Below are 27,901 nucleotides of genomic sequence, written 5' to 3' on the forward strand. Positions count from 1 at the left end.
GACGTAGGGTTGGGCTTGTGCTGATTTTTTTTTTTCTGTGTTGGGTTCTCCCAAATCATGTGTTGTTTAAATTTTCTAATGTCTTAAGGCTGAAGTGCATGATACCCAAACCTCACAAACATTTCCCAAAATGACCAAAAAGGAAGTGTGAAGTTGTCTGAGATTTACGTAACCTTTGCTTTTATCTAATTGAAAATAGTATAAACGATCAGGAAACTCTAATAAGGATCTGTACTAAAATTACTTTTTTGAGAGAAAGTTGGAATAAATTCTATTTGAGTTTTCCAGCTGGAGGTCTGCAGCACAAATGTCCCTTAACTGCTAGATGGCAAATACTGTTCTTCCTTTTGTATATTAAGGACATAATATGATAATGGTTTCAAAGTTATGTAACAAGGAAAAGTATAATTTAAATCTGAAAACTTTATAGTAATATAAGTCATGCATTTATGGATATTCACCATGCAAATCAGTGACATCAAGTTCTGTGACTTAGTTATGAGCTTTTGCATAAAAATAGCAGGTTCATGTAATTTTGTGCATCATAATTATTTATCTAGCAACATCTACATTTTAGAAGGGCCTTACACGTACTTCTGTTTTACAAGGTGAAAGTACTAAAAGATAGTAAACTGGATTAAGCTCTTAGATTTTTTGTAAGGTCTTTTATTACTTTTATTACGAGTTTTGTGTATAGTGATAGCTTTTAACATAAAATGAAGTAAAAGACAAAAGCAACTGCATAATAAATACCAGTTTTGTATATTATCCAATAAGAGTGGTTGTTTGCTACAAGCCTTCAAAAAATCATAATTAATTATAAAGAAACACTAAGAGAAAGAAGTTAAAACTGTTGTTTGCCCCATTTTATTTAGCTCCCAATAAAAGAGACCAAATCATGCATAGGTTTTACGGACGTCTGGAAATAAGTTATTTGAATTGTGTGTAGGCAGTTAAATTATACTAAATCAAACCAAGACATTTCTATAGTTTAACTTGCAATATTTCATTCTTAGGAGTGATAGAATTTGCTTGTGCTAACCAAACTGATAAGCAAAAGTAAATGATATCTTAATGATATCATTGTCTTTGATTAATTATTCAGTTAGTATAGTCCTGTTCTACTGCAGATGTATTCAGACATAAGATAATATTTTGTTCTTCAGACTAATCAGAAAAATGATGGATCAACAAACTGAGCTTTTAAAACCGGATGAACTCAAACAAAAGAATCTTCATGTAAAACATTAACAACCTTTTCGGTCATGCCTTTAACCTTTTTGAAGTCCATGAGCCACCATAATGACATGCACAAAGATACTTGGATCCAAATACTGATGTTCCTAGCAGTGTACTAATTGCTAGTGCTAATGTTAATTGAACTGGATTTTTGGAAAATACAATGAAGCCTAAGGTTGGCTAGTAGACATTTTTAATACAACTGAATACACAATTATATTCATTTACTTTTGAAATTCAATTGAATTCATTTTACTTTTGCCTTGAAATAAAATGTTTAAACCTTTCCAACGTCACTTGGGGTATAAATAGTGGTTGAGTTAATGTTTACTCAGATTAATAGTAAGGAAATGTAATAATTCAGTCTTTTGAGGTTTACGCTCTGGATTGTTTGTAGAACTAAGCAATTTTAATCTCTAATCGTGGAATTTTAATTGCTTTAGGAATACATAATCCTGAAGACTGTTGGTATAAATAACCCATGGCTGTGCAGTGTCTGTAATGTAATTTTTATGTCTTGCAAATGACCCTTATCGTCACAAAGAAGTTAATGTTTCAGGTGTGGAAGATTTGCACTAAATTACTGTGGTTGTCTTGCCCCATTTTGCAGTGTTAACAATTTAAGTAATAGGATGAATCATCAAAGATGGGTGTGTTTGGTTATTGTTCATATGATAAATTTCCATCCTAGTACTTCATACCCCAAAATCTGCAGCTTCCTGTGCTTAAAAGTTCAATGGAGCACCCACTGACAAATATTAAAAAACAAACAAACAAACAAATAACAAAACAACCCAAACAACAGCAAAACTTTACTGTATGAATATTTAAAGAAAGAAAATAGACATAGGGTGAAGTACAGCTGGTCATTTTGATTCAGAACTATAGTTTGCAGCTTACATATTTCATACTTAGGATCTAAATGAAGTCACTAAAGTTGCAGACTTTGTAAGCTTAGTGAGAGGTGGTTTGGGGGTTGTTATGTGTTGTATTGTGTGAGATGCTTTTCAGTATATTTGGATTTTGTTTTGTAAGTGGTCTGTTTACTAAATGGATATGGTTGATGCCTACCAATATACAACAGTATAACATGAATTTTTTTTATGTAGAAAATTGCCTTTAGAAATGATGTCTTTTCTAAAGTAACATTTCATCATTCAGGTTAGTTTTAAGCTAACAGTAACTTTCTTCTAAAGGAGATAGCTATTTAACAGGCAAATTCAATGCATCTAGCGCAGCAAAAAACTACACCAAGTTAAATAATTTTAGGGATTCCATCCATATGCTTAAAAAAAAATTATGGAGTATTGAGCCAAAGCAGGCTTTTCTTAATAATAACCGTGAAAATAATCTTTTGGGAAAAACTTCTATTTAGAACTGGAGCCTTATTCATTTCAGTTAAGATTTATTATAAACTTCCCTCAAGAATGTCCTAGTTCACCAATAGGGATGCTTTACAAAACCAGAAACACTTCTTAGTTAGACTTCTGTTATTTCCAGCGTGTTAACTTGAGCCCCCATAATTGTAGCATTGAAGTGGATTCATTGAATGTCCTTTTGCTCAACTTGACCTGGGAGAGTGGCTTATTTTTTTGTTATAGCTGTGGAATACAGTAGCACCAAATACATTCTCATCTATTAAATAGTTGTTTTGTTGCTGATTGAGTGGCAGGCTCTTTAGTGTGGGGAGTGTCAGCAAATTATGCAGTAACATAATGCAGGGAGGAGTTGAGGAAAGCTGGGTTGCTTGTGGTTGGAAGTTTGGGGATGAAATTCAGGAATCCAGATGCTTCAGTTTAGGCCGTCATCATAGCCCACTTCTGTAAGTAAAAAATAAGCCACAATCTCCTCAATCACTACCCTGAATAGAATAGTAACCTTTGGAGTGTGTGAACTTGATGAGATTTTAGTTGCATTAAGACAACAAGAGTAAACTCTGTTGCTTGGCTGAAAGCTCTTCATGAAAATCCCACTGGAAAATATTTTCCTGGCTGGAGTTTGTATTGCAAATTCTGGCATTTGTAACTATGGGTTTTCTGTAATTACAGCATTCAAACAGTACAGAACTCAAATTTGTCTGAATACGCTTTCACAAAAAGAAAAGCTATTAGAAATATTTGGTCAATAAGTCAAATCTTTTTACTGATTTTTATCATAAAATTGTCAGTTAAATAAATGTTGTTCAGAGGTAAGCATTCATAGACCCTGTTGGTATGTGATCAGTTTGTTAAATCTGTTATAGCAGAATCTGGTTGCAAATTGGAACTTGGCAGGCAGAATTGTCTGTTAATGGAGCTGAAACACAACCAGGTAAATATTATAAAACTGAACTGACCTTTTCTTTAAAAGTACGTCAATATGTTGTGAAGAGGAAAAAATTACAGTATATTCACTTTTCAGTTGAACATGCAAATGTAGGGTGTAATCATTAAACAAGTGTGACAGGATTATGCTTGTTTCTTGTCAGTAATTCTCAGCTGGCTATGCACAGTGTTTTTGAAAGTGGTTTTAGTAAATGCATATGAAAAATGATTGGGAACCACTGACTGTATCACCACTTGTTACAGATTATTCTGTACTCATTTAAACATGTGGATGCACAGGTGATAGACATGATTAAATTTGGATGTCCAGTACATTGTAAAATATCAATTCTAACTGCCAATGTGTTTCTAGAAGGGATCCCTATTCCCTTTTAAATGTAGCTGCGCATCAACTGTTTTGAAGGCATCTGACTACGATGAGCATGGATTAGTGGAAGAATCTAGTAGTAATTAAATTTGTCTCTTTTTCTTTTTTTGTGTCAGCATGTATTTCTGTAATTCTGCAGCATATTTGTTCTGACCCATGTGAGGTGTTAGCACAGCTACTCCAGCGTTTTGTGCAACCTTTTGGCACTGGAATTACATGCTAACCAGAACTATTTCATCATTATTAAACTACTAGGCACTGAAAGGGAGGAAATAAGACAAACATATTTACCGTAATCCCATGCAGTTTAGAATTAGAGCAGAGACTAAAACTTGGCATTGTTGCCTTTTGTGCTTTATAAACAAATTTTTTATAAAGGTAGTGAGACTTGGTAGAAAGCAGATTCAGAAGACAGGTTAGCCTGCCTTTTTGAAAGACAGTTTTAAGTCAGTTTTAAGTTTACCAGCTTTTATTATGGGCCAGTAAGTTTGATATGAGCAACTTTGTGAAGAAAGTAAAAATAGGACTATTTTTTATGTTATGGATTTCTGATTTTCACTCTCAAGCTGAGTTGTTTCGGGAAATGTCTAACAGTGTAGAAACATCTTTTGAAATTGGATAGAGGGTAAGCTTCTTCCCTGTTCAGACCAGGGTTTAAAGGTTCAAATAAATTGTTAGATTTTGAAAAAGGTATTGGCTGCACTGGTAGAATGAAGCTCAGTTTTGCTGGAGAGGGTTCGTTCTTCACAGCTCCAAGCACAGCACAGCGCAGTTCAGTGCATTTACTCAGCACCTTGAAGTTCTTGAAAAGAACTGTCCAGAAACTCAAGGCTATTCAGGAAAATGTCTTGGATTTATGACAGGAAAATTTGACAGCATGATTATGATACTGTCAGTTAAAGTGGACTTTTTCATGTACTTCTGCAATAGCAAGGACTCACTTCCTCATCCTTTTGGAAAAATAAGTATAGTGCTAAGCTAAAAGGTAAACAAATATCTATTGAAAGTAGTCATTTTATGGTTCCACTGTATTTTCAGCATGAGGCATGCTGCCTGTATGTCTCTGTCACATTTTGCTCTGCATGCTATACTTGTAGAGTAGCCTGACGAGCATGAATATTTTGCCTGCTCTCTGTGATTTTACTAGCTGTCGCTGAGACTGGCATCATGATTTAAAAGTTTTTGGGCAAATCTTTTTTTTCTTCCATGTTCCCATTTTCATTATGCTGTTAGCACTGTTTTCTTCTTCCAAGTTCTTGGAAATCATTTGTTTCCAAGGCAGTATTAAAAACTGACATATCACCAGAGCTGAAATGGGCTCTGAGTGGTATTCTCTGATGAAGGGAAGAAGGAAGATAGTAATAGTTGAGTTGGAATAATGGAAGTATGCACGTTGTAAGGCCTAAGACTAATATGACAGTAGGTACAGTGGGTTGGGGGTGCTGAGGCAAGAAACCTGACAGTATGAGAGTCAGAGGTATATTCTCACTGAGAAGATGAGGAACTACTGAGATAAAGTGGTCTTGTTGCTCTGGGGCTTTTTTTCCCCTCTGTCTTTTCCAGATCCTCTGTTCTGATTGCTTATTTGCCCAGCTTTTTTTTTTTTTTTTTTTTTTTTTTCCCTCCACTGAAGGAAATGGGGAACGAGTGAGTCCCAGAGAGGAGTTGATAGATGAGTAAACAGATCCACAAGGTTTAGCTAAACCTCTGTGTCTTTTCTGAACTGCAGCCCAACCTCACAGTGCAGCATGCATGACATTATGGTTCAGCTGCATGCTTTTGTCACAAAGTGAATGTGGAGTGGAAGTCCTGTTGTGTAAATGCATCTTTTTTCCTGCCTAATCTTGAGCTTTTGACTAATTCACCAGAGAGGCTCTGTGCTGCATGTGGCATGGATTTTGTACATGAGAAACAGCTTGTTGCTGAATGGTGAATGTTAGAAGTTTTTCTGGGCCTACTGAGTCAGACTTACTGTAATAGTAGCCTCTCACTATAAGGAGGACATTGATGTCCTGGAGCATGTCCAGAGAAGGACAGTGAAGCTGGTGAGGGATCTGGAGCACAAGTCTTATGGGGAGCAGCTGAGGGAGCTGGGATTGTTTAGTCTTAAGGAGACTCAGGGGAGACCTCATTGCTCTCTGTAACTGCTTGAAAGGAGGTGTAGTGAAGTGGGGGTGGATGTCTTTTCTCAGGTAACAGTGACAGGACAAGATGTAATGGATTCAAGTTGCTCCAGGGGAGATTCAGGTTGGATGTTAGGAATAACTTATTTTCAGGAAAAGTGATGAGGTAATGGAACAAGCTGCCCAGGGAGGTGATGGACCACACTTTGTAGAGTCATTTACCCTTTCCAAGAAAAGTGGCACTGAGGAAGGTGGTTTAGTGGGCATGCTGTTGGTGGGTTGATGGTTGGACTAGATGATCTTAGTAGTCTTTTCCAACCTTTATGGTTCTATGATTTCATTTTACAAGGAAAAAGGAAATAAAAAGGGGAAAAAGTGATGAAGGGGGCTGCTGTTAAAAAAAAAAAAAATCCATGTAGAACAGGAAACTTTATTTCTTAATATACATCCTATGAATTACAGGGAGAGGAAGAGGGATGAGAATATTTTAAGCCATGAAGAAATTATTATGTCCTGTTAAGTATTTGCCATGACCTTATTCCTTGGAGTTGACTTGATGTGATTGAACCTAAGGCAAATAAATTCTAATATTTGTCTGAAGTGCACATTTGCTCATTGTCAAGGCAATATTCGTTTCTTTACATTAGCAAAGATGATGTTAAAGTAAATAATGTATAACAGTTCATTAATATCTCACAGAAGAATGTAGACTGTGAACAATATCCTTAGTATTCATGAGTAATATTGTCCAATTTTTAAAAAAGCACACAAACCTGAAGAGAGAATTTGAATACATACTTTAAAAAGAAAAAAAAAGTTCATTTCCGTACATATAAAAGCCAATTGCTTGATTCAGAAAATTTGTTATAAAGATTTTGGAAAAAAGCGATGGATATTTGTATAAAACCTTTGCAAAGGTCACAGGCTTTAAGATACTTTGTACAGGTTGTTTAAATTGGATGATCTGGGATACCGAAATTTAAAACATTTGATCAATTAGCTGTGGAATGTATTTTGAAGGACTGTATGGCATTCGGTAGTTAATGTAAGTTGATGGCTTCAGTCCATTTCCTTGTTGACTTGTGATTGCATCCCTTATAAATTTCAGCATTGTTGAGTCAGTATTTTAAATTAGAATAACAAATGAATTGTTAATTCCCCCAGGGCAGGGCTGAGAGAGCTGAGGAAGAGGGAGAGTGGGTGAATTTTTCACTGAAGGTGTGGATAGACAGAGAATTTCAGGTTTCTGTGCAGCTTGTCTGACTCTATTTAGTCATTGTTTGCTCCCTTTTTAAAAAGTATAGCTAGGGCTCTGGGCAGCCTGATCTAGTGGTTGACAACCCTGCTCACAGCAGGGGCTTTGGAACTGCATGGTCTTTAAGGTCCCTTCCAATCTAAGCCATTCTATGATTGATCATTAAAATAGACTCGTTAGTTCTTAGACTATGACAAAGGTATCATAGAATCATAGAATCATATTGGTTGGAAGGGACTTTTAAGATCATCTAGTTCCAATCCCCCTCCTGTGCAGGGACACCTCCCTCTAGGTTACTCAGAGTTCCATCCAGCCTTGAATGCTTTCAGGGAGGTGGCATTCACAACCAACCTCACTGAGCAACCCGTTCAAGTGTCTCATCACCCTCACAGTAAATAATTTCTTCCTAATATCTCATCTAAATCTACCCTCTTCCAGTTTACAGCCATTTCTCCTTGTTCTGTCACTACATGCCTTTACTAAAAGTCCCTCCCCAGCTTTCCTGTAGGCCTCTTCAGGTACTGGAAGGCGCTTATAAGGTCTCCTCGCAGCCTTCTCTTCTCCAGGCTGAAGAGCTCCAGCTCTCTCAGCCTGTCCTCATAGGAGAGGTGCTCCAGCCCTCTAATAATTTTTGTGGCCCTCTTCTGGATTTACTCCAACAACTCCACATTCTTCCTGTGTTGGGGACTCCAGAACTGGACACAGTACTCCAGGTGGGGTCTCATGAGAGCAGAGTAGAGGACCAGAATCACCTCTGTTGACCAGCTGGTCGCACTTCTCTTGATGCAGCACAGGATGCGGTTGGCCTTCTAGTCTGTGAGTGCATACTGCCAGCTCATGTTGAATCTTTCATCAGTCAGCACTGTCAGATCCTTCTCCCAGAGCTGCTCTCAAGCCATTCTCTGCCCAACATGTATCTGTGAGAGTGCCCAACCCAGATACAGGACCTTGCACTTGGCATATTGAACTTCATGAAGTTGGCCTGGGCCCACCTCTCCAGCATGTCCAGGTCACTCTGGATAGCATCCCTTCTCTCTACTGTGTCAACTGCACCACTCAGCTTGGTGTCATCTGCAAACTTGCTGAGGGTGCACTCAATCCCACTGTCTGTGTCACAAAGATGTTAAATAGCACCAGGCCCAGCACAGATTCCAGAGGAGCGCCACTTGTCACTGGTCTCCACTTGGACATCGAGCTGTTGACTGGAGCTTTCTGAGTGCAACCATCCAGCCAATTCCTTAGCCAGAAAGTGGTCCATCCATCAAATCCGTTTTTCCCCAATTACCAAGTAGAGGGAACTATAGTTTGCAACTTAGGAAGGAATGAAGGACTTAGTTTTTTTTTAGCTTTTTTAGTTTTTTTTTTTTTTTTTTTTTATGGAAAATGTCTGATTTTCACTGGTAATCAAGGTCTATGATGGTGGCCATTTTGATGTTTCTTAGGGTGCAGACAGATGTTTGGATGTCTTGTGTCTCAAAAGAGTACTGCTGATCCTCTCAGGCTGTTTGTTAGCCATTGGGAAATGCTGTGCGTAACCCTTCTAAATTCTTTTGGCATCTTTTTCACATACATTATCTCTAGTCTTTCAGAGATTCCCATGCAATTTTATTCTGCAGATGCTTACCCTTGAAATCTCCCTCAGCCCCTGCCTTTCTCCGTCAGATCTTCCCTTGCCTCCCTTGCCATTTGGACCACATTGCCCAAAAAGATGGTATGAACCCCAGTAAGCAAGACTGAGGATGGACTTGATGATCAGTTAGTTTTTGTTTGCTCTGACATGAGGGATGTGGTTTTTCTCGAGTCTGGAAAAAAAAAAAAAAAAGTGTTCTGTCTTCTGGGAAAAAAGAAAAGCATTTGGGACAAGAGGGGCAAATCTTTAAAACAGATGTTTATTAAATGAAATAAAAAAAGCACGAGTGATGATTCATTAATGAGTACACTGATTCTTCAAATAAAGCTACATTTCCTCAAAAATTGAAAAACTTTATAGTATCCTAGACCAGATTTGCCAGTAACTGGAATATCCCCTGTGCTCTCATTTTTCTTTACCGTATTGCAATTTCTGACTCCAGTCATTAATGTCTGTCTGCAGTTTCCATTTGCTTTCATATACAGAATGCTCTCTTTCTTTCTCGCTGTCTGGAAAAGGACTTCAGAAGAAGCCAATACTTGAAGTATGTTGTGTGATGGGATATATTCATTCTTAAGGGAAGAATTTAGTAGTCTGTGATGCCTCTGCAGGTTTTCTGGAAAAGCAGTGGCTAGCCAGGAGGCTTTAAGAAAAGGTGAAGTAGGGTCCTGGTTCCTGTAAAAGGGGCATCTTGTGATGTGCAACCCAAGAAGTCTGAGAAAGGAAAGAAGTGAATTAAGTCACTCTTATGCCTTTCTACTTCTGATGAGGTTTAGGTGGTCACATAACCCTGTCTCTGTTTTCGTGAGTTGCCTAGACTTCTGCTTCTGCATTACACTTCCAGACTGCAAACAACATGATCATTATCATGGACAGGTACAAGATGGATCTAATGGTGTGAAAGGGGACTTTTTCAGGTCCTTGATTCTCTCTGTACTTGGGATAATAGACCATCAGTTTTACAGGTCATAGTAGTTGAATGTTGCTGAGGCATTATGTAGGTAATTGGCAAAAGAAAAAACCTACCAAACCCAGCTGTGACAGAACAAAATGCCATGTGGTAATACTTCAGTAATTCCTGAAAAAGTTCAGTGTTCTTGGAAATACTTTGGAGATGGGCATTTTAAATTGGAACTAGAGTGAGAGGAGGAGCTAAGTTTTTATGAATTGTTTCAGAATACTGTGTTTTCTGAAGGCCCTTGCCTTCCTTTCTTGCCATCTTCTAGATGAGAAAAAAAAAAAAAAGGAAATACAAAAAATACGTTGGCAGTGGTTGAGAGTGCTATGAGGAAGGTAGGGTGTAGGAGTATCAGGGTTGTGGGATACAGTTTTGAGTGTAGAGCATAATAGCATTCTTCAGTGGGTTAGTCGTCTTTACAAAGTGTAGCTGCTTAGCCCATAGAAACAAGGAAGAAATATTAAACCTTGGTTTGAAACCAAGTCCGTGCATCTGGCGGAGTAGGAGTCTGTAAATGGAGGAAGAGGCATTTAACAGTCAGACTCCTGTGGGAATTCAACTGGGGATGAGGAATAAGAAGTGATGCCAATAATTTATGTATTTGGAAGATGGAAATTTGGAGTAATATCTTTCTATAATGGCTCCAGAGGCTTCTTTTTTTTATACCACACAACTTCTGTAAGAATTACTCTGCAAACCATTACATTTAGAGAGTTATAATATTCCCCTTCAACAGCAGAGTGAAACTGAAGCTCATGTAGAACTTGGTGTGCTTGCAGTTGCTAATTTCCTAGAGTATGCTTTCATACATATGAAATCTTTATATCTTCTGTTGTCTTTTTCTTTACCGACACAAGATGGGCTTTCTCAAAGCAGAAGGCTTCATTCTACAGTGCTGTGATGTGTCCAAATGTTGCTGGAGTCACGAGTCTCAATTCCTGGCAGACCCAGATATGTTTTATGAGTGAACTGGGACAAACAGCGTCCTATCCCAGATTATGTTCAATAACTGGATAAAATCATGTGTTTTGGCTCTTCTATCTCTAACTGCTACTAGAAATTCTTTTAACTACATGTTGACAAAAATGAGGAAATATCACATATTAAGGTTTGTGACTGAATGAAATGTTACAAGGAACTGAAAATTAAAAATTTTCCAGAGTATTCCACACTTACACCCTGGTCTGTCATTTTCATTATGATCAGTGAATTTTATATAACATTTCGGGATTGTTGGCAGTCCCGGACACGTAATTCAGAGTATAAAACTACCGAAATTTTCTTTGACAAATGAGAACACAAATTCACTTTTCACCTCAATGTTCAGTTGCTTTCCCTCTCAAAACTGTGATATTGCCCATAATGCTCTTAAACACTTTTTCATATGAACTGAGAGCTAATGCAGGTGGCATTGTTTCCTTCTCTGAAAGAGAATACTTTGTAAAGTGATTTTCCATTTAAAAACAAACAAAAAATAATGTATTTGCATAAATTGCAATAATTAGAGTGGCAGTGGATGGACTGAGTGCCCAGTAAGTTTGCAGACGACACCAAGCTGGAAGGCAGTGTTGATCTGCCTGAGGGGAGGAGGGCACTACGAAGGGACCTGAATAGACTGGATGAATGGGCCAAGGTTAACTGTATGAGTTTAAGTAGGGCCAAGTGTTGGATCCTGCATTTTGGTCACAACAAGCAGTCCTACAGGCTTGGGGAGAAGTGGCTGGGAAGCTGCCTGATAGAAAGGGACCTTAGTGTACTGATGGACAGTCAGCTGAATATGAGCCAGCTGTGTGCCCATGTGGCCAAGGCCGATGGCATCCTGGCTTGTATCAGGAATGGTGCTGTGAGCAGGACTAGGGAAGTCATTCTGTCCCAGCACTCGGCATTGGTGAGGCCTCACCTTGAGTGCTGCGTTCAGTTTTGGGCACCTCAGTACAGAAAGGACATTGAGGTGCTGGAGCAGGTCCAAAGAAGGGCAGCAAGGCTTGTGAAGGGCTTGGAGAATATGGCCTATGAGGAGAGACTGGAGGAACTGGGGCTGTTTAGTCTGGGGAAAAGGAGACTGAGGGGAGACCTTATTGCTCTCTTCCAGTACCTGAAATGTGCTTGCAGCGAGAGTGGGGTTGTTCTCACTGGTGACAGGTGACAGGGCGAGGGGACATGGCCTCAAATTGTGCCAGGGTAAGTTTAGGTTGGATATCAGGAAACACTTCTTTACAGGAAGGGTTGTTAAGCACTGGAATAGGCTCCGCAGGGAGATGGTTGAGTCACCATCCCTGAATGTGTTTAAAAACCGTTCGGATGTGGTGCTGAGGGACATGATTTAGTGGAGGGTTGTTAGAGTTAGGGTAGTATGGTTAGGTTGTGGTTGCAGTTGGATTTGATCATCTTTTTCCAACCTGAGTGATTCTTTGATTCCATGATTGACTAAAAGCTCAAATATATGTACATATAATTTTTTTAAGAAAGCATTATTATATGATGTGGCTCAAACTTTTTTGTCTTCTGAATCTTTAGAGGATGGACGTAATAGTTGATGAAGGCATACACTGGAGCTCTACTTGTGCTTGTAGTGTTGATTTGTAAATATGCATGATTGTGTTATTCAATTCTAACAGCTATGAAAATGCAGAGTAACGTGGCAGAGCATGGTAAAACAGGATTTCTTCTTTCAACACCATCTCCTTTGCAGGTGGAGGATTTAAATGTAAGATTGTTTTGAAAATTCGCATGAATATTTTTGCATAAATGATTTATTTGCTTCTACCAACTTAATTCAGGTAGTTAGATTTCACTGGCAAGTAGAAGTAAAGTTAAGACACTATTCCAGAATTACATAGCTCCAAATTGGGTGAAAGAAAAAGATCCTAGTGGATGACTGTTAGATCCTAACACTTGTGGATTTATGTTCTCCATTTTAAGTAATACAGCATATCGACCTTTTAATAGGGAAAAAAAAAAATAACACCACAATACTTAAGCTCAGTAAATATTTGCGGTTTGTTTTTTTTTATGCCTTCCTAAATACATTCCATGATGAAATGACGCGTACTCTACTAAAGAAATTGCATTATATTCTGCTTTATATTTTGATGGTGCTTCATGGTGTACATGTACTTATTCCATACCTCTCAAAAATGATGATGAGGGAGCTAACATGGGACACTGAAACTTCTAGAGCCCTCTGTTTGAAGTCTCTACACTTCTGTCTCTACTCTGAGCAAAATAATAGCGGGGAGAGAGAGAGAGAGAGAGAGAGACCTAGTAAAAGTGTAAATTAGAAACTATTAATATTCAGTCTCATCAGATAAATTTAAAATCATAGGTGCTTTTTTTATTGTTTAAATTTTAAGTAAAACCAAGACTAATGAATACCTGTGCACTGAGTACAAGTGGGAACTCCGTCCAGTGGCATGGAAGAAAGCTTGGAGATGAAATTGAATGGGACCTTTAAATGAAAGATGTGTGACAAGTTACTCTTAGGAAAGGTCTTTGTTTCCATGCTACTTCACCCTTCAGTTCAGAAGGGCTTTCTTAATGCTGTATAAAAAGTCAATCTTATTCCACTTTTCTTAACTGTTTTTAACAAGACCTGTACAGCTTCTTCATTTATAGAAATGTTTTCTATTTTTGAACAGTTCAGGGGTTAGATCTTGGAAGAGACAAAAAAAATGTCAATCCATGTTAATAACTTCTCGCACTTTTATGCCTGATCTCAAGTTAATTTGTTAAGTTACTTTATTAGGAGTATAGTTTCAAGAACCGTTTTTTTCTGTCTTGTCAATCTTTGCGTTTTTATTTTATTTCCTTCCTTTTTGGCTACTTGCATAGGAACATTGCTTAAATAGGTAAAACTGAAAAAAAAGAAGTTTTTTACATATATGTAAGGAAATAAGATTATCCTCTTTGTGACTGTTTCAGCATAGTGTGCCATGATAGTGTTTTCAAACAACAAGGAAATGAGTTTGTTTTCCCATGGTAATATTGCATACGCTTCATGTTTAAGTCAGTAAGAAAAATTGCATTATTTAAATGTTTAGAAAGTTTGTGTCATGAATCTTTAATATGTATTTTGATCACAAAAAATATTTTTCAGATTTCATCTCTGCAATCATGTGAAATATTAGTGATGTTTTGAGTTTGTTTTTGTTTTTAATATTTAGGTCTTTTTTTCAAAGTTAACCTGAATTTCTAAAGTAACTGAGGCCATTCTGTTTTCTGCAGTACTTTGGAAGCTTGCTTGTAATATTCTGTGTTGAACTGGCCTGTGGTGTTTGGACATATGAGCAGGAAATAACGGTGAGTCAGAAAAGGAGGCTGCATTTTTTCAGTGGAAGAAAACAAAAGATTTCCATTAGCTAGCTGTTTTCTAATTACTGTAATATTTATCTTTCTTCATTCTACTGACCACCTAAGTTTCTATTTCCATGTGATTGGTTTTGTTTTGTTTTGTTTTTTTCTTAAACAGTGAATCCTTCTGCAAATGCACATCTATCTAGAAGGTTCTTCCTGGTTTTGTGATGTGCACTATGTATTTGAGAACCAAATCCCAAAGCCCCTGATTTACTTAAGAACTGTATCTTTTAATTAACTCTTGCTTAGATGAGTTGTCATTGAAGCCAGTGGAAATGTTAAGAATTAGATATGAACTTCAGTTTTAAAGATAAGTATTTTGAGAAGGGGATGTGAGAATTTGTAGGCCTTTGGTTTCAAAAACTTCTTCATGTTTTAAAGAGCTGTAACGCAGTGTACTATACTGCAAGCAGACAATGTGTTCAAGAAAGGACTTGCTACCTTCTGAAATTTTTGCACTGCCTCCACAAGCTATAAATGCCAGTTTTAAGCTAAACATGTCTTAGCTATAAAACACACTTCCGTAAACTCATGAAGAGGCTTTAATCTGTCTAGTTTTTGTAGCTGTACCTGTCTCTAGTTTTCAAACTGAAGACTTGTAACCATCATGCAAGAAAATGGGTAGGTGTTGAGCAAAAACTGAAACAAAATGTTATTATGCTGGGTGTTTTTGTACCTTTTTTTCTTGTATTCATTTTGTACATTTGGATGAGTAGAATAATGAGTATTTTTCTCCGAGCTGCCCAAAATATGCCCAACAGACTGGTCTTCTCAGCAGTGTGTAGCATTACATTGCAGTAAGTTGGGAGGTAGCATTCTTGGTACTTATACACTACTAAGGAATTTCTGACACATCTGAAGTTTGAAGTTACGTGGCAGCATTTTAAATATGAATTCATTCCCTTGCTATACAGATCTTAACAGGGTGCTCTAATGTAATAATGATTGAGGCTTTTACTTTTAATGATTGAGTCTCTTTACTTTAAATGTTAGCCCATAATGATGTATTTTAAAACTGGAAATCTAGATGGAAGGCATGCTTCCTCTTACGAGTACAGCTGCCCTCTCCAGACATTTGTTAAAGATTATTGTTATAACTAGCATCTTTTTAAAGAAAGCTAGTCAGTAGAAGATGCCTGAAATAACCTTCAGTGCACCAATATGTGCCTTTACTGTTCAGAAAACCTAAAGTTTTGGGTTTTAGTGTAGCCTCCAAGCTTTCAGTTGTCTGCTATGCTATTGAAACCGCAACCCAGAACATTTTAATAAAAGCCCAGTTAGACTTACTGTATATGTCAAGGCACTGCTCATTTGCTTTCAGAAAAACCTTTCCCTCAGCCCTTCTCCCCAAGAAAGCAGTACTGAGCTCAGTGTTTTCACCTTTGGTAGTGGACACAGTGAACCCGGTTATTCCATACTTTTCCAGGTCTTCCTTTCTCTCCAAAGAGAGTGTGAACATTGAACATGCAAATATAACCAAAAATTCAGAACAGAAAGTTCAGAAATTGCTTTTCCTTTTCTCTTCTTCCTTCCTTTTATGCCTTTCCTCTTTACCCTCTGAAACCTTGTGCTGTGTTTTCTCTTTCCATCTGATTATCTTTCCTTCTTGTTTTTTGTAACACTGGTTCTTCTTGTGTAATGAGATGGGCCAGACTCAGGTTTCCTGCTGCTCACATGTAGAAGAAATTTGGTGGCTTGGAACAGCACAGCAGTTTCTCAGTGATTTTTTTCATACCTGTTCATGTCATTTCCCTGGAGCATGCTTTCTTTTACACTCCTGCACTACATGGAGATCAGAAGAGTCCCTTGTATCCCAGAGGAGTGACTTACTGGCATGTTGATTTCAGCGTAGCATGAAGTCTCAATAATCTCTTGTGAATTTCAGAGAATCAGTTAGCATTAGTATAGGTGGGTGTGTGATGTTGTCAAAATGTCAGTGAGGAACAGTCACATCTGCTTATCCAAAATGGTCTTTCTTTGGCATGTGGTCAAGACTGCTCTAAGAGCTCCTACATAAACAATTTTCCTTCCAACTTACGATAGCTCTCAGCATGAAGCATGCCTTATGACTGATTTTCCCACCCACAAAATTGAAGGCCAGTATGGGTTCTCAGCTTACTTGGGCATTGGTCAAGCCTTGATACTCATTTAGAAAAATAATAATGAACAAGCAGATGTGAACAGCAAACTGAGCTTTGTAGAACTGATGCTAAATTGAAGCCAATATCTCTAATTTTTCTTTATTTACATGCTGCATGAAGGTAGTGGTTGGTGAATCAAACAAATGGTGTACAGTCAAACAAATGAATCTCAAGATTCTGAATTATTATGCAGTACTGCACACATGAGTTGCCAGAAAACTATTTAATAGATACATTGAAGGCCCTAGTTTGACATTTTGACGTTGTGGTAGCAGTCAAACACATGATTTCCAGTGTCTCTTCTTAGTTCCAGAATTCAAATTGCCTTCCTGCAGTGGGTTTTAGATTGCTTTGTTTTTAATTTTCTTCTCTCACTTTTGGATTTTTTTTTCCCTGTTTCTCATTGTTTTCGTAAAGAAGTTGAACGCCTTGTGTTACATGCGTAATCTTGGACTGTATTCAACTCAAATAAGATAATAAAATAGCCTACTAAATATTAACTCAATTGCAGTGATATCAAATACTATCCAAAGAAAGCAGAGTACTGATTTCCATTGCAGTGTAAAAAGAAATTCATCGAGTACAAAAGTAAATTATTATAGTGACCAGTATAAATGTTTGCAATGGAAATATTCTGTGATAGTCTTTTCGTAAGTATTTTTAGTAATGTATTGCTAATATATTTTTTTTTTATGTGGACAATTGTGAGTTCAAAGCTTTATAGCATAAGAAATAAAAATTCTGCAAATTGAACTGTGTTGAATTTCTGGGTTATTGTTGTGATTTGACCTGGCAGGTGGCTAAGTACCACACAGTCATTTGCTCACTTCTCCCCTTTTCAATATATTTGTATTCAAAACTGTAGCATAATTTAAAAATTCTCAAATGCTCTTATTTGGTTTATGGAGTCTGTCAGCCACTGAGTGTTCCTGTATTTCTGTAGAGCATCTGGTATAACAAGGTCTGGGCTTCTTGGGAAGTGTTCTGATTTTTTTTTTTCTCCTCAGATTGCATTATTATTAACAGAGTGCTGTTACTGTTTGCTCCAAATTGAACCGCAGACCTCAGTCATAGCCACTAGAATAGCTTGGCTCCTCAGCCATCCAAATGAAAGCCTATATTGCAATTGTGATTACTTTCACCGTGACTACTATGGCTAATGGGAACAAGGTACTGCTCAGCATGAGTGGTATGCGTGCCTGGAAGAGCACTACAAAGTCTTCAGCTCTGTATTTTAGTCTCTCAAACTGAAATTTATGGTGCTTGAATAGAAGCCTGTTTCTTACCTTGCGTCTTAACTGCACTCCATATCCAATGACAGAACACTTATTTGCTTTATTTCTGACAAATTGCCTGTTTGGGATCACCAGCTGAGAAGAGAGCACCAGCTCCTCACTTCTAAGTAGTCAGATTTTAAAAAGCATTTTAAGAATTCTTTTAGAGGCAAAGATTTACAAGGGCATGTGAGAAGAAAAGTTTCACAGGCCCTCATTGTGTGGTGGACTTCAGTCAAAGCCTGAAAGCCGCTGGCGGGTAGAATTCATCTAAATTAATTGCATATATTTAGAAGATGGACATTTAAATCTGAGTTTGCCACCTTAGACAGTGAGTTAGATCTGAGACTTCAAGGGATACTACTTCTGCCTAGAGTAAAATATTTATCTTGTGCTGGACAACTGCCTGTTTCTTCCTACTAAGATGATAGTAGAGGTAACTAAATTGGGGCAGATGAATTCTGTCCCTGATGACTGGGTTGGAGCTTGCTTCAAATTTTATGCCAGAAAACATCTGGAAATTGTATAGTCAGACTTTGTACACTCAATCTCTCTGAATCTCTCTGAAACACAACAGCTTCTTCTCCATGATATACTATACTAACAGCAAAAGACACAAATATCTGTTTCCTGCTGTTGTAATAAAGGCTTGTAAAGATTCAGTGTTACATAAATTGAAGCATTTATTTACATGTTCTATTTAATTACAAAGTTATTTTGGTCATTGCACTTGAAAGACCACAGAATAGATGGAAGTTCTGTGTTTGGAGCCAGGAGCGCAATTGAGCCATTCATCAGTTTTCTGTTGTGCCAATCTCTGTTCTTTATTTGCTTCAGGCTCCAGTACAGTGGTCTGATATGATCACTCTGAAAGCCAGGATGACCAACTATGGCCTACCTAGGTACCAGTGGCTGACACACGCTTGGAATTTCTTTCAGAGGGAGGTAAGAAGACAGTTAATTTGTGACAGAATACACACCTAGTAATTATTATTTATCTGCTAAAGGAAAAGGTTTGATTTTTTTTTTTAAGTGAGTACAAGAACGCAAGTTGAATAAAAATGTGTAGTGATAGTGTGTTTTACGTCACCTGATATCCAGCTTCTGAACTTTTGTAGGCCCTAAAGACACTATTATGTATTTTTTACAATTTGATTTCCCATTTTCTTAGAAATTATATGTATTATTCACAGGACATGCTGTAGCTTTACCTAATGCAGGTAAGTGGTTATAGATTTCCTTGTGTTTAAGTTCAATAAGTTTTAAAGTCCTGCCACACACACACAAAAAAAAAGACTACTGTTAGTACTGGAATAGTGGATTGTCATGACAACCCAAATAGCTTATTTCTGTTCAGTCACACATTTAATTCTTAATATCATCAGAGTACAAGTCAAGTACAAGTCAAAGGAGTCAGAATGCCTACCTAGTTACTGTACATAATCGTGAGGTCTAATTAAAAATAATACTGAAAAGATATTAACATTCTGTTTGCACATGCAAAAAATAAGAATTTTTGCTAAATTCAGTTAAATTGCTAGCACTGTCTTCTCTTTTGCCAGTAATATTTGTACACCAACACCTTTTAGGGTTATTGCAAACATTAAAAATATGGTGTATATAGAATTGAAATTCTTCAGGTAAAGTATGCTATTGTAATATTAAACAGCCTTCCTGTATGCTCTTTTAGCTTCCTCTCATGGAGCAGCCATGTCCAAGATATGTGGTTACCTGCAATTGAGTGGGGAAGAAAGTTTGTTAAAAGCTGCCAGCACTGTCTTTTTGGCTGAGGTCAGAGAAAGGGATCAGAATTTTTATTTTGTTTGACCAATGGTGGGTTAAAACAAACCACACCAAAAAGCTGCCTTGTTTATTCACTGGTTTGCCTGATAGCCTACTAAAATTCAGGACCATTTTTAAAGAACAAAGTATTATGTTGCAAAAACATGAAATTTCCTGAGGTAAAAGCCATTAACTCCAAATTCAACTCACATGCAGGAAGAGAGCTCTTTAAATGCCTGTCATTGTGCTGCCTTAGTGAATTGTTGAAATCTATCATTGTAGCACAGATTTCCTGTTTATTTAAACATTTCCTGGCTGCATTTGGTTAGTCTATATTTATACTAAAACCTGAAAGAAAAAATGAGGACTTCACGAGTTTAACATCCCTACCCCCGTCCCCTGCCCTGGTTGTTCAAGTGCTGTGTCAAAGAATAATCCTTCATATGCAGGTAGGGTGTTTATGTACGTGGGGAACTGCATCTTGTTTTAAATGTGTAGGTTTGTTAAATAAAAAGCTGCTTTTTATGCTTCTGGTTGTTGTAGTGTCATCATAACAGCTGGTTTTGAAGTGAATGTTAGTATTAAAGCTTCTGCTTCTTTGCCAAGAAGCTGTGCCTTAATTCTTCTGGGGGAGAAGAACTGGTTTTAGAAGTTAAATTCCCTTTGTTCCATCTGTGAGAAGAGGAATGATTCTGAGAAAGTTTGAAGTGGTCTGGAAAGGCTCCTCCACCACTCCTAATGAACTGATGAAGTCTAATTTTTGTTTTATTTATTCATAAGTCAGATACTGAATGTGTGAGCGTGATATATCTTTTATGCTTGAATGATCACACTGCATGAGGTCCTTCTCTAGTCACCATTATAATTTTTTCAGTTCCTAAAGAGTCAGCTCTGATAGTCTCTGTCTTTTTTCTTCTGCATCTTTTTCCGATCTGAGAAAGATGGGAATTGTGTTTTCCCACCAACACCACCATCACCTCCCTTACTGGTCTAATATCAGTTTTACCTATGCTAAGGAAGATAGGAAGAGGGTTATTTCAAGTCAGGAAGGAAGAACTGTCAGAGGAAAAAAGAGATTTAAGAATAAGAAGAGAGTGTTCAGTGAGGTCCTCTTTACAGTTGCAATGAGGAGACAAAGCCTGAGCTTTCATTTAACAAGTCCTGTGTTGGAATTCAGGGAGGATTTTGACTGACTAAAGAACTGATAAAACAGACACTGAAGCTGTGGTAAAAGTCAGAAAAGGGAAGAAGTGAGATTTGTAAGAGGACTGGTGTGCAAGCATCGTGTCTGGGCACTGATCTGTTTGATTGTGACTGAGAAGTGAAGTAATATACAGGAGTCTGACTTTGAGGTGGGAAAATGTTGATTGTGTGGCTTATTACCAGGTGACAAAGTGCAAATAAAGAAGAGGTGAGGAGGACATTCAGACAGACAGCACCATTTTGTTTCTCCAGCAAGCCGTTTTCTCAGTTGTATCAACTCCCTATCTGTTGCCAAAAAAACAATCTGATACAGCTGCTTCAGCCATTTTTTATGTGAATGCAGCTGGGAATGTGGTAGGCCAGTCATTTGGCTTTAAATCTCCTGGTGTGCTTTTCAGAGAAGATGACAGGTTGTTAGTCCTGGTGGTTTTTTATAGCCAATTATGGCTCATCTGCTTTACAGCCAGAGTCCCCTTTTATGCTTGATTCTGTTGCAGTGTTTATTTTAGTGTGATACCCTCTTCCGTTTTTCCTTTCAGTATTTGTGATTTCTGTACTTTTTTTTTCTTTCTCCCCCTTTTTATATCTTTTTTCAGATAAAATCTTCTGTATGTTTTTTCTCGTCTGTTTTTCAACAAATATGTCCATAGCTGTAGCCTGGCAGGAATTGTCCTTACTACAAAAACCTTAGTAATGTCTTCTTACAATGTACATTGGCCACAGATGTCATTGTTCATTGCAGTCATTCTTTGGCATGAAATTATCATATGTAAATAGCAAAACGCAGTAGGACAATTTCTGTGAAATGTCCTTATAGGGAACGGTAGGGTTGTAAAGGACCACAGTATCACTGGCTGTTTCTAAGATGCACAATGGTAACTTCATTATTTCTTTCACACCATTTTTCTGTCAAAGTACAAAAGAGGAATACATAAGGAAGTTCTTGTGTGTATTTTGGTCCTATTTAAATATTTCAAAAGATTTCAGTAGGAATTTATTTAGCTTGCTTGATGAATTACTTTTATGAAGAAGTAGCATCATTATTGCTGATCTTGGCTAATCCTTCCTTTACAGTTTAAATGTTGTGGGGTGGTGTACTTCACAGACTGGCTGGAAATGACAGAGATGGACTGGCCGCCTGACTCCTGTTGTGTCAGAGAGTTCCCAGGATGCTCTAAGCAGGCACATCATGAGGATCTCAGTGACCTTTATCAGGAGGTAAGATTTAAAATGAGGATTTTTCAGAAAGCTTTATGCATTCTTCTGATGCTCTTGTTTTTCAAACTTACCTTATGCAGTGCAGCAGAATGTTTTTTTTGTACCAATTCTTCTGTGTCAGAAAATACACGGGATATTTCTCAATACTTTTTAAATCCTTTCTGTATAGGAAAACTCAACAAACTCTCTTAAAAATCCTAGAGTAAGATGAGGGAAAAAAACCTGGCAGTTTCTCTGTCTTTATTAAGAGAAAACACTGCTACAAGATCCTTAATGTAGTGAATGGAAACGTCAGTTCTTTAGTTTAGTGAATAAACTCTAGCTATTGGTAATGATAAAACCTGGAGGAAGATGATCTACGTGCCTACCAGACTGCAAGAATATATGACCTAATGGGTTAACTTTCTCATAAAACAATTAGTCTTACTGTAATTGAAGAAGTTGCTGCCAACTTCTGGGTAATGAGAGAGAAGAGAAACTGAATGCAAATGTTCAGACTGACTCAGGCATATCAGCATGCAGTTTGGTGGTAGTCCAGCACTCTTCACTTATTCTTTGGGTGCCACCAGTGTAGCTTACGTAATTCCTGTGCCAAAGATGTTGTGAGATCATTTTCTTTCTTTAACTCGAGAATGGAAGATGAATGGCAATGCACAAGTCAGCTCTTTTGGGTGTAAAATTGAGAATGAGTCCTCAAACCTGCCTGGAACAGCATGCTGATTTTTTCCTGCAAAACCTGAATAGAGATTAATAGTAGGACAAGCCCAGTCTTTGAAGATGGACTTCTGTGATGCTGACAAAGTTACCATTCATGATTTTTTTCCAAGAAGTTGCTGACCACATAGTTCAACTTTTGAATGTATAATATAATAATTTTCTTGTCCAGTTTTGGAAAGAAGAGATGCTAGCTGTGAGGAAAGAGGAAGAGATTATTCTATACAGATCATTCAGGTCCTGAAATCATCCAGCATGTTCCAAACTGCCAAACATTAAAGCTGTTAGATTCAATGTGAAGTCCTACAGTAAAAAAATGCCTACAGAAAGAGAATCAGAGATTCAGTAGAAGTAAAATGACAGCGAGTTCATCGCAATCAAATAGTTACCAGGATCTGAGGAGATGTGTGAAGATTTATAGTGAAAGATGATATTGTGGAGTCATTTTAGTATTTCAAGAAACCAAAGTTTGCTTTGTTTCCTGTGATGGATAAAATTGTATTGCTGCATCTGTGCTATAATTTTCTGCCAGGGTTTCTGAGCTCTTTGTGGTCTAAATTGAAGTCCTTTAAAGTAAAATTCTTGAAGGAAGAAAGGTGGCTTACTTCTAGTTCTGCCTGAGAGTATTTCTGACCACAGTTGTGTTTCTGCTGATGGATTTTGAAAGGTATTTTTAAAAAATGCTACTCTTCTTAAACTGTTTTTATTCTGATAAACTTCACCTTTGTGAAGTAAACTCCACCTTTAAGTTCTTTACAGAAAGAGTGGTGAGGTGCTGGAACAGGCTGCCCAGGGAGGTGTGGAAGCCCCATCCCCAGAGGTGTTCAAGGCCAGATTGGATGGGGCCCTGGGCAGCCTGGTCTAGTATTAAATGTGGAGGTTGGTGGCCCAGCCTGTGGCAGGGGGATTTGAGATTCATTATCCTTGAGGTCCCTTCCAAACCTGGCCATTCTGTGATTCTTTTTAATTCAGAGAAGAAACTGACCTTAGTTGTGAGGGAAGTGCATGAGAGTGTAGCCTAGAAGGTTCAATTTGTCTGAGGGCAAGAGGATGTGTACTAGTTTTGTGATAAGAAACTGTAGCTTAAATAAAACAATTGGTAGGAGTTGATATCTTCAGAAAAAAAACTCGAAATTGCATGTTTTCTAGCATAATTTTGTGTTTGCTCAAAATTCAAATATATAACAGGTCTGTTGAACATGCTACTGATGATTTATCTGTTTTCTTTTGCTCTGAGAAGTGGCTTATTTAAGATCTGGTCATTATTCTGTTGGTGTTATGGTGTTTCAGTAAATCATAAAAACATGCTTTGTGTCCATTTTAGCACTGAAAATATCAAATAATCTTTAGAATAAACATGAATCAGGCCTTTAATCTGTAGCTCTGTAGGAGTTTGCAACTAATATTCCTCTGAATGTTCACTACAAAATTTTATGGTATTTTTGAGGTGTAAACAAGAGTTTTGAGCTTAGTGACAGACTTTTGCTTCTGCCTAATGAAGTATATTTATGTAATCTTTAATTCCAGACTACCAACTATGAATGTGTTGTGTAAGCAGAAATAAAATGCACGCCTGTGAGGATAATGGGTGACTGGATATTTCTCAGTTTTGAAGATGATTTTGAACATGTGTTAGAGCAGAACTGTAACAACATCATTAAATGGAGGGAGACAGTCTATCTGGATTAAGTATAATTTGTCTCAGTTATGTGTCTGTTCTGCAGGAGATGCCAGCGTTAATGTTATTGCTGTTTGTTAATGGATGTCTCCTCTAGGCAACAAATGAACTGAATTTGAATATTGCTGTGGTTGAACATTTTTAAACTGCGACCAGCTTGTACCTTAATCCTTTAGAGTTATCAAAGTATTAAAATGCAGCCAGTTTCTCTGTAATTAAAAACAAATTTGGAAACTGACATAATTACAACACTCTTTTATCCTTGAAAGAAAAACAAAAGACAAGAGCATGATGAATTTTGTTCTTCATCGGTCACATAGCTTTTGCTACACTTTTTTTCATTACAGATTTCAAAGAATCCAAATCATCTCCTTGTTCTGTGCCTAAACTGTGTTAATTGAAATAAAAAAAACAATCAAAAATGAACTGTAGAAAGACATTCAGATTCTTTATCTTGGGTACAATTATTATGTAGTACATATATCCAAACTGAGAATCTGTTGACTGCAATGTGAATTTTGTGTTTCAGGCAAGAATCAAATCTTTCACCAAAAAAATTAATGACTGCAGCATTCGAAACAACTGGCTTTTGGGAGTGTCAGTGTGATTGAAAAATATTAATTACCACATGCTGTCTTCAGATTCTGTCACTTTGATCAATTGCTTTCTTTTCATAGAAAAACTATAAGATGGATATAAACACAAAATTGTTGAGATACTTTTAGGAGATCTTCTGCTGGGACTAATCCCTCCTTAGTATTATCCTATCATGACTATTGTCGTGATTAATTATTACTCTGATATTTTTCCCTTGCTGGCTGTATTCCATTTCTGTACTTTGAAGTCCTGTAAGGTTTACCACGGGCCAGAATAGCTAAGGGCTCACTCTTCAGATTTTTATCCTTTTTAAGACCCTGGCTTTTCTGATCAGCAAATAGCATAGCTTGTTTGCACTGTTGTTCAGTAGTCCTCAGAGCCAGTGTCTTTGTGGATCACTGCTGACTTCGAGGGCCTTAAGAGAAATTGAATTTTGGCGAGCCAGAATAAGCCAGTACTAGGTAAGGTGAGTTAAGCCTTGGGGGCTGCAAGCCAAATAATATTGACTAATCTTTTATATCTTTTTTTGTTTCATAGGGATGCGGTAAAAAAATGTACACTTTTTTGAGGGGGACGAAGCAATTGCAAGTACTGAGATTTCTTGGAATCTCTATCGGAGTAACACAGATTCTGGCTATGATCCTCACAATTACTTTACTGTGGGCTCTGTACTATGACAGAAGAGATCCTGGGGCAGATCAAATAATGTCTCTGAAGAATGATACCTCACAGCAACTGTCATGCCATTCTATGGAGCTACTGAAACCAAGCCTAACAGGAATCTTTGAACATACATCCATGGCAAACAGCTTTAATACACACTTTGAAATGGAAGAATTGTAGAATTGTAGGTGATACAATTAATCTAAAAAGTTACCAGGGTTTTAATTGTTTTTTGTTTTAATTTTTTATTCTGTTCCATTAATTGTACAAAGTAGACCAGTCTTCCTATGCTTCCAAAACCATGGTTGATTAATGATTGATAAAGAGCCCTCTGTAGTAAGACAAATACGCAAGTGTCTGCCTTTCAGCCTCTTAGAAGAGCCATGAAACAGAATTGTTTTTGTTTTCTTGTTGTTGTTGTTGTTTGTTTGTTTTCTTTTTAAGGCATTCATTCACTGGGCACAGTAACAGTAACTTACTGTTACAAGATGTGTAAAATACTGATTCATTCACGTTTAGATAGACAGAACCTCTGAGGAAGCATCAAGATATTTGTCTTCTGAGGAGATGATTGTGCTTTGGACAAACAAAATGTGACATTACTGAAATTGACTTTTTGCATTTTTAGAAGCCATTTAGAAAACGTGTTAAAATAATCAGGGATCTATATATATATAATTGTGTGTTCTTGTGTGTGCATGGATGACGGAATTATAATTCAAGTAAATACTTGGATTAAAAAAATTGCAAGTCTGTAAAAAGGACAAGATTTTCTTTTTCTAACAAAACCTTTATCTTAGCTATTATTGTCAAAGATGCTCTAAAGCTTATATTTTTATGTAACTATGTGACTAATTTTTAAATTTAAATGTGTTAAAGAGGGATTAAAAGCAAAAATATGATTCTGGACAATAGACTTTAATTTTCTGAGTGCTACAGAATTCTTGTTTAAAACATTTTGTTCTGTGAACTACTTCTTAGTAAAAAGAAGAAACCTAAGCATTCTTTCCAAAATGGGAATCAATATGGAGTAGCATGTTTTTATAAATAAATCTGTTATCCTGTCTGTGATTCCCATGGAGATGGAAACAAAAGACTGCAAGGAAAATGCTTACAATTCTGGATGCTATTGCAATAATTGTAAAAGTGCATAAGGAGAAATTATACTTTGGCTTGTACTGCATTAAGAGATCTCTAGTGGCTTAAAATGCCAACTGGAAACAACATTAAAATGTATTTATTGAGGTGGGGAAAGTGCATTTTACTGTATTTTTATGAACAATGTTTATTTCATAGGATTATTTTTACATTCGGCCACGCTCCTGAAATATATATTTGTTCCACTGAGTACAGTAGTTTGTGGCAAATGGGTTTTTACATACTGCATTTTAGAAATACTTGCTTTGTTTTTGAAATTTGTAAAAGAAAAGAAAATCAAGGTGTGATTTGATAGACAATAAAATTACTATTGTCTTAAATTCCATAATGGCTTTTTTATTTTGAAGACATAGAGTGTGAATGCTTTGGTGACATTTGGGAAGGTTCTCCTGCTAATGTGATTTAATTTGATGCATCTTTACCATTCCACTTATTCTGTCATGAAGAAACTGAACTGTGAATTTCAGCAGCTTTTTTATTGCTTCTACGAAAGCTTCCAAGGGATGGTGAAATTAAGATCTTCAACTGTGTGGGATGTTTGTTTTTCAGCAGTCTACCTGTGGGTGTAATTACTTCACATGTGCTGTTGCAAGCAAGATTACCTTTTGCTTTTGTACCTCCCCTATAGAGATGCTAATATTTATTTTGGGAGATCAGAAAAAGATAAAGAGTAGAGCTTCCCAAATTTTTTGCTTGGAATGACTTTCTGAGAAATATTTTCTCATGCGCCTTTCAGAAATTCATATGCCCAACATTACTGCACATATCCAGAAGATTTCTATGCCCCCTTCTCCCTCCAGTTAGCTAGGGTGGCATTTCTGTAGCTACGTACAAGGTTCGTATAGGAGAGAAAAACCATGTGTTCAAGATAGGGTGACCTGCAGTCACTCAGTGGATTGGACCAGTGCTGCTTGGTTTTTCTTCCTGCTCAAAACCAAAATGAACAAAATCTTATCAAACAAAAGGAAAAAAAGTCAAGCCACAAACTGGTAGATTGCATTTTGTTCGATTGGGATTTTGTGCATTTTTGCAGCTCACTGTCGTGGTTGAGGAATCATAGAACCATAGAATCACTCCGGTTGGAAAAGATCTCCGAAATCATCCAGTCCAACTGTTCACATACCAGCAACATTTTTACACTAAACCATGTCCCTTCCTACAACATCTAAACATTTTTTGAACACCTCCAAGGATGGTGACTCCACCATCTCCCTGGGCAGCCTG

General features: G+C 37.2%; 1 protein-coding gene across 2 annotated transcripts in view; it reads left to right on the forward strand.

Moving 5' to 3' along the window:
• The window catches only part of TSPAN12 (tetraspanin 12), a 43,327-nt gene extending 16,325 nt beyond the window's left edge, over nt 1–27,002 (forward strand). For both annotated transcript variants that reach the window (XM_042815614.1, XM_042815615.1), the window contains exons 5-8: nt 14,121–14,195; nt 18,502–18,609; nt 21,724–21,867; nt 25,394–27,002. In XM_042815614.1, coding sequence (XP_042671548.1) covers nt 14,121–14,195; nt 18,502–18,609; nt 21,724–21,867; nt 25,394–25,699 — 633 coding nt within the window. In that variant the 3' untranslated portion in view covers nt 25,700–27,002. The remainder of the gene's footprint in view (nt 1–14,120; nt 14,196–18,501; nt 18,610–21,723; nt 21,868–25,393) is intronic.
• The last annotated feature ends 899 nt before the right edge of the window (nt 27,003–27,901 follow it).

The sequence above is a fragment of the Centrocercus urophasianus genome, unplaced genomic scaffold (genome assembly GCF_019232065.1).
Source record: "Centrocercus urophasianus isolate 14NV4802_14NV808 unplaced genomic scaffold, USGS_Curo_1.0 seq_15, whole genome shotgun sequence".
Classification (NCBI taxonomy): Eukaryota; Metazoa; Chordata; class Aves; order Galliformes; family Phasianidae; genus Centrocercus; species Centrocercus urophasianus.